We start from the raw sequence: 7,476 nt of genomic DNA, 5'->3' as shown, positions 1-7,476 counted from the left end.
GGCCCCTGCAGCACCCATTAGGGGGCAGAATCAGCATGTGGGGAACCCATCCATGCCAGCCTTTCACTGAGTTCTCCCTCTCCCTCAGTAATCATCACAGTGACCCACGGGAACCATGCTAAGCTTCTCCCGTGGTCCTGGTGGACACCCAGACTGGATGTCCACAAGCCGCACAGAGGGGAGACACTGTAGGGTTGGAGCTAAGGCTGTCTGGCTGCAGGACCTCTTTCCTGTGCCCCATACTGCTTCCCACTGTGTCTACACATGCCATCTCAGATTGACAAGAACTTGAATAATTTCAGGAAGGAGCTATGGGAAGGAGAAAATAGCATCGGGAGCCCTGCCCATCTCCCTATACACAGTCTTCCTTGAGCAAAGATGCTGGGCTCCCAGACCCTGTCTGGAGAAAGCCAGGTGTCAGAATACCTGGATCCTGAGTCAGGCTTCTGTCCCCTCTGACTGTGACACTCCATGAATTACTAACCCTCTCTGGGCCCCTGTAGGCAGCTGTAAGATACAGTGTCGTTTAACCTGCCGATCTTGCCCTTGCCGGGTAAGTGAAGAGTAAGCATGGGAAGGCTGGGAGTATCCTCTGGAGCAGAGTCCTCTTCTTTGTGTCTGCTGTGTCTTCATATAGTGCTCGTTCTGTGCCAGACCCAGTCTCAACTCCAAAGACATAAAATGAATCTAAACTCTTCCTGCCCACAGGAGGACAGACAGGCAAATGTGTAATTACTTTCTAGTACTGTAAGTGCTGAACTCTCGTCCACACAGACCCATTTGTGAGTTGAGACAGAGTAGCATAAGGAGCCTGGATTTGGAGCTAAAGAATCTGGGTTTGAGCCGGGTGTTGGTGGCACATGACTGTGATCCCAGATCTTGGGAGACTGAGACAAGAGGATGGCAGGTTTGAGGACAGCCTTAGCAAGTAACGAGACTATCATCAAGCTGAATAATGTCTGATAGTCTGCAAATAAGGGCAGTAATCCAGGGTCAAGGGCTGTGGTGATGTGGGAAGTAGAGGACTATGAGGAGCTGGGCTTGTGCAGATGCTGGCCCTCAAGGCTCCAGGTTTGGCCCTGAAATTCTTTCAATCTTGCCTTTCCAGAGCTGACTAAGTGGTCCAAGGCAGGACACTTATGGTATTTCCATCTGGGGATTTCAGTGGCGTCAGCCTGCTCGTAACTAAGGGAAGTAGGATAGGAGGCTGCCGGGGGTTGAGCAGCTGGTTGAAGCAAAGGCCTGTCTCAGGTGGGCTATGCTGTTGCTCAAGATGCCGGCCCACCTGGTTCCTGTGCCAGGGCCTCCCTGTTTAAGTTGTTAGGGGAAGCTAGAAAATTCCACGAACCAGAGAGACTACTATGGTGCCGAACCAGGGGCAGGCAGCTGGGGCCAGAAGGGAACCCCTAACTTGAGAGGTAGCCTCAGAGGAGTGGGGAGGTTGTGGCCTGGACCAGCAGATGCCAGAAGCATGATGGGAGAAATTAACATAGGCAGCCATGCACCTGCTGAGTGCCTGGCATTGCACTGGCACCTGGCTGGGGAGGAACATGAAGAGCAATAGTTGTTGCCTTTAGGAAGATTAATAAATCATCTCCATGTAAATAAATCATTTACCATGTGGCAGATATTGAGCAGAATGCTTCGATCCTGTCATTTAAGCCTCTGGATGATCTGCTTATCCCTAGAGGGCACTGAGGCTTAGCAAGGCGGAGCTTGCCCAGGGCAGCGAGAGCTGGATTCACACCTGGATCGGAGGCTAGCAGTTGACCTTTATTGTTTGCTTGCTGGGCTCCTGGTATATCCAGCTCTCTGTCCATGCACACCCCCTGCCAGACCTGGGTCTGCCCCAGTTTGGGGAGGGATGCCAGGTGAAGAAGGCCAGGACCTGTACCGAAGCATTCATACTTCAAGGCTGATATGGCAGAGAATTCATGCCGGAGCCGCTGAAGGAGGCCTCCTGAGAGCCTGTGGTGGGAGACCCGGGAGGGAGGAGCAGTGGGGAGCCTGCATGGACAGAGTGGGCTTTGTTCCACAGTGGGGCAGGTGGGTGGGTTTGTGTAATCCCTGCAGCAGCACGAGGTGCCAGGTCCCAGCTCCTGGCCCTGCTGTGACGTTCCCTTGGTGTTCCTGCCCTCCTGGCTACTGAGGAGGGTCTGGTCCAAATTTGGACTGGGTAGAGATTCAAGCAGGGAGTGGGAAGGGGAGATGGTAACAACTGGCAGCAGCCTCCAGGCCTAGGAGAATTGATTTCTGTAGATAAAAACAGGGCCCAAGAAGGCAGAGATGTGGCCAAGTCTGTTTTAGAGGGGCATCTCATGGCAGCACCTGGAGTGTCATGTAGGGAGAATTTCCTGGAACTCTGCAACCCGTAGTGCCACACTGTTGACTTTTGTTCTAGGCTGTCAGGAAACTTTCCTTAGGGTCACTGTAGACTTGGCACCATGGGCCCAACAAGGAATAGCTCATGGCTCCGATCCTGGAGGACCTTATACTATGTCTTCCAAACCTGAGTGGGTGTAATTTTTAAGCCTTGCCCTTCTGCCCTTGTGTTCTGTAGCTTGGTTGATTGGAGATGTCTTTTATTTAAAGATAGGGTTGGGGGAGGGGGGATGAATCTTGACCCAAAGATCCTTCTCCCCTGGCCCACTTTTGTGGTCCCTGGTCTGCCTTTCCTTTCTTCTGAGGGTGGACCACAGGTCCCAGGCCCAGGCAGCGTTAATACTTACACAGATAAGAAAACCAGGGTTCAAAGCCATAAAGAAAACTGCAGAGGTCAGACAGATCCCAGTCTCCCGGACCCAAGGATTGTGTTAATCTTATCATGAGTGGGTCTTTGACACCGTTGTTGGTCTGTGTGCCCAAGAGGATAGGGGCCCTGGTGTCCTTACCACCACCTCATGAACCCCAACAAGGCCTATCCCGGTGCTTTATACTTAGTAGAAATTTAGTAAATGTTTCTTTGAAATTTAAAGTCCAGAATCTCTGCTGTTGGATCATAGCTAGACCAAATGCCTTACTATGGGGATGAAGAAGCTGAGGTGCAGAGAGGGCACGGGACTGACCGCTGATGGGAGCAGTCCAGGGCAGAGCAGGACTAGGCCCAGGCTCCTGGCTGCCCCTTGGCACTTGTCACGGTGGACGGTTACTGTCACCTCCCTGACAGCGAGCGCTCTGGGATGTGGCGAAGGAGACGAGGATGGGGGTGGGTTTGGGGGGACTTCATCTAGCACGTAGCCTGAGTAAGGCAACACCCGTAGACCGCACATTTGTCGTCCCATGAGACCGCTAAGCCTCAGCACCTCCCCAAGACAGGGACTGTTCTCATTTTACCTCCTCCGTAGCTTCCCAAAGTCCACACATCAGCAAGAAACTCTTTGGGTCCTCAGTTTCCTGTGCTCTAAACGGGATGAGCCTGCTGGTCTCGACAGGTACATGAAGACAGGGGTGTGTCGAACACTAACACATGGGGGGCACTGGCTCTTGTCACGAGTGGGCCTGTCCCCCTGTGAATGCCTTGCCCGGGCCTCTGGGCCTCACCTGAAGTGGAGCAGGGACCCTGGGAGGGGCGTTCACGTGCAGAGCTGAGCAAGGACACAGCCCAGTGCCCCGGGAGCACTGACAGTGGTGTCATCCAGGTGGTCCTCCACCTGCGCATCCGCTCCCTGACCTCAGCCGCCTCGATTCCAGGCCTGCTCAGGTTCTACTGCACCTGTGCACCGCTCTTCACACTTTGCAGTGTGTTTCTATGCAGGCTAATCACTTATTGAGGAAGACAGGGCAGAAATTTCTGCCCTGTGGTAGAGATCAAGGCTGAGGCCTGGTGGGAGCAGCTTTTGGGTCACTGGTTACATCAGCAGGAGCTCAGGAGAAGCCCTGGCATCTCAGGGACATATTGTATAATCACCTCTGGGAACCGAGGGGGTAATCTTGGGGCCCTTTGTGGTGTTTGTTTAAACCTGAGCAGATCGGCTTAGCCGGGAGGTGGGGCCTGTGTGGTAATGAACTCTGCCTGGAGGAGCAGAGTTGGAACAAAGGGGGCCTGAAGCAGCTTAATATTTTCCTTTTGGTTCTGACATTGGAACGCTCTGTCCTACCCCAGCTGGGACCAAGCCCAGGATGCACCTGGGCTGGGTTTAATTCTCAAATTGGCCTCTACAAAAGAAAGGGGTGGGAGAGGAGGGGCCCACATGGGGGAGGCGGGAGAGAGGAGTCCCACTTCTCCATGGCCCTGGGAGGAACCACAGTAGAGATCAGGTGGCCACCCCTTTAAAGTTGCATGCAGGGCCCGTAATGCTATCCAGCTGCTCCCTCCTGCCACACCCCTAGTCTACAAAGTGGGGGTTCCTGGCACACCCCCTCCCACTAAGACCAGTGGGAGGAAAACCAGGCAGGAGGGCTAGGGTACAGCAGTGCCTTCCAGATGAAAAGCCTTCTCTGCTCCCTGACTGAGCAGCCCCTGGCAGGGGTTGGCCCCAGACTGCTCTGCTCAGCCTCTTGTTCAGTCCTGGGGGGGTGGGGGTACAGTGAGCATGAAGGCAGGCGTTGGCTCTCACCAGCCTTCCTGTGTGTAGCTGTTAGCTGTGACAATGCACACACAGTGCCTGGCATATGTGGCAGCAGCTATTGCAATTGCTCAGAGAGGGAAACCAAGGTCTGGGAGGAAAAGTAGCTTGTGTTGCAGCAGGTCGGTGGGGAAAGCCGGGGTCAGCCCCTCAGCCAGGCTTGCCAGGGACTACGCTGTGGACGGAGGAATTGGAATTGAGCCGGCAGCAGGCCTGGGTTCTAATCCTGCCCTGCGTAGTACTAGTTTGACTTGTCCCCTCTGAACCTCTGTATATTCATCTGGATACTGGGGAAACTAGCTCAGCTGCCTGGCCAAGTTCAAGGACAGGCCAGAGAAGTATACTAGATCTGCAGCTGGGAGGAAGGGACAGGAAAAGGGGCATGGGACACTTGTCCCCAAAGCCCGTCTGAGAGTCTAGATACATGGTCCTAAGTTAGAAGGGAGATCCTGCCTCCAGAGAACAGGCCAAAGGTATGGGGTAAAGTAAGGGTGGTCACTTGTCAGGATACCCTCAGAGCACCAGCAGTGGAGAGCCCAGCCTACAGACCATCTAGCCCAGTGTGTTCCAAACTAGGTGTGGCAAGCAGGCCAGAGGCTCCAGGCCCCCTCACTTGAGCCTGAGTAGGCCTGCCTGCATTTGCTGATCTCATTTTAAAATGGCTACTCACCCCCTCTACCTTACAGAGTGGGAGCCAGAGAGGACCAGAGACTACGAGGATTAGGAGTATTCTGGGAACTTCTTCTGGGAGGGCAGGAGCCAGCAGCGGCTCTCGGCTATGTCCAGATGCATTGGCTCAGGTCTCGTGGGGTGGGTAAGAGCTGCCTAATGTGACCACCCCTCACCTATGGCTGTCTCTCCAGCCCCACCATGTCGCCACGCCTCCTGCTGCTGCCCCCGCTGCTCCTGCTGCTGGCTGTGAATGGAGTCCAGACCACCCGGCCCTGCTTCCCCGGGTGCCAGTGTGAGGTGGAGACCTTCGGCCTCTTCGACAGCTTCAGCCTGACCCGAGTAGACTGCAGCAGCCTGGGCCCCCACATCATGCCCGTGCCCATCCCCCTGGACACAGCCCACCTGGACCTGTCTTCCAATCGCCTGGAAATGGTAAACGAGTCTGTGTTGGCAGGGCCGGGCTACACCACGCTGGCCGGCCTGGACCTTAGCCATAACCTGCTCACCAGCATCTCGCCCACCACCTTCTCCCGCCTTCGCTACCTAGAATCGCTCGACCTCAGCCACAATGGCCTGACAGCCCTGCCAGCGGAGAGCTTCACCAGCTCCCCGCTCAGTGACGTGAACCTTAGCCACAACCGGCTCCGGGAGGTCTCAGTGTCTGCTTTCACCACCCCTAACCAGGGCCGGGCGCTGCACGTGGACCTCTCCCACAACCTTATTCACCGCCTAGTCTCCCATTCAGCTCGAGCTGGCCTGCCCACACCCACCATTCAGAGCCTGAACCTGTCCTGGAACCGGCTCCGCACCGTGCCCAGCCTCCGAGACCTGCCTCTGCGCTACCTGAGCCTGGATGGGAACCCGCTGGCTGCCCTCAGCCCAGACGCCTTCACGGGGCTGGCAGGCCTTACTCACTTGTCTCTCGCCAGCCTACAGGGTCTCCCCCAGCTGGTGCCCCATGGCTTCCGTGAGCTGCACGGCCTGCAGGTCCTCGACCTGTCTGGCAACCCCAAGCTCACGTGGGCAGGAGCTGAGGTGTTCTCAGGCCTGGGCTCGCTGCAGGAGCTGGACCTGTCAGGCACAGGCCTGGTGCCCCTGCCAGAAACGCTGCTCCGCCACCTCCCAGTACTGCAGAGTGTCCGTGTGGGCCAGGACTTGTGGTGCCGGCGCCTGGTGCGGAAGGGCACCTACCCCCGGCAGCCTGGCTCCAGCCCCAAGGTGGCCTTGCACTGTGGAGATGCCCAGGAATCTGCTGCCAGGGTCCCAGACATCTTGTGACAAATGTGTGGCCTGGGCACATGCCAGACTGACTGCAGCCCTGGGCTTGCTCAGGTCTCAAGTAACTTGATATTCAATGTGCCAATGCTCATGGGAGCCCGCATGCCCGTGGGTGACGCAGCTGTGCCGCTGTGGGCCAAGGAGGGGCTTTGTACCGGACTGACACCCAGGGACAAAGTCTGTCTCTCTGTCTCCTTAAGACCATGAGCAGAAGGACTTCGATGCCAAACCAGACTCTTGCCCTTCTCCACTTGTCCCCCAAGTGCCTTCCCTCTTGCCTGGGCCAGCCTGACCTGCTACAGGAGGAAGGTGGGCAGGAGCCACCACTGCAGGACAGGCTTGGGCCCTCTGGGCCGAGTGTCCCTTTGGGCCCACGGTCCAGCCACTCAGGGGCAGGAGTTTTCTTTTATGACATACCCTTCTTTGCTCTGGGCCCTGAGGTCCACTCCATCCTTTTTTCATCGTGTGGGATCCTGGGTAGAACCATAATTATAGAAAGGACTGGAGAGAGAGTGAAGTCCTCCCTCCCCCCATGGGGCAGGTGGGACAAGGCCACTCTAATCTGATGTCCTCCAGGGCCAAAGGCAGGACTGGAAGCCACCTCTTGCCCTCAGCCCAGCCCTCTGCATTTCCCTGGTTTTCATTAGCCCTCCCCCACCCCACCCTGCAGAGGCTCCCCCTTGCTGCTGTCTGTGCCCCTTCCCATCATCCCCAATAGCAGCAGCAAGGCAGCCAGTCGCCTCGGGGGTGGGATCCTGGGCACAGTGATCCACCATGTGACAGGATCAGTCACCTTTCAGAGCCTCTGGGAGCTTGGGGCGTTTCGTCCCAGGCCTGTGAGTCCCTCACTCTGGAGTGGGCCCCCAGCATCAAGACTGGAAGCGAGCCCATTTTCTTTTGAGTCGCTGTCTTTCCCAGGCGTCTGTGCAGTCCTGGACACCCCCCCCCCATTCTGGCCCTG

The 7,476-nt window shown here is 56.4% G+C and overlaps 1 protein-coding gene across 1 annotated transcript; it reads left to right on the top strand.

Moving 5' to 3' along the window:
- Window positions 1–3,409: 3,409 nt before the first annotated feature.
- TSKU (tsukushi, small leucine rich proteoglycan) lies at window positions 3,410–6,515 on the top strand (the record flags this gene model as incomplete). The annotated part of the gene is made up of 3 exons (XM_080689262.1): window positions 3,410–3,431; window positions 3,583–3,700; window positions 5,429–6,515. The coding sequence occupies 3 exons, from the start codon at window positions 3,410–3,412 to the stop codon at window positions 6,513–6,515; spliced, it is 1,227 nt and encodes a 408-aa protein (XP_080545388.1).
- Window positions 6,516–7,476: the final 961 nt, after the last annotated feature.

The sequence above is a fragment of the Muscardinus avellanarius genome, assembly GCF_963383645.1.
Source record: "Muscardinus avellanarius genome assembly, chromosome: 1".
Lineage (NCBI taxonomy): Eukaryota > Metazoa > Chordata > Mammalia > Rodentia > Gliridae > Muscardinus > Muscardinus avellanarius.
This window is presented reverse-complemented; position numbering and strand designations above follow the sequence as displayed.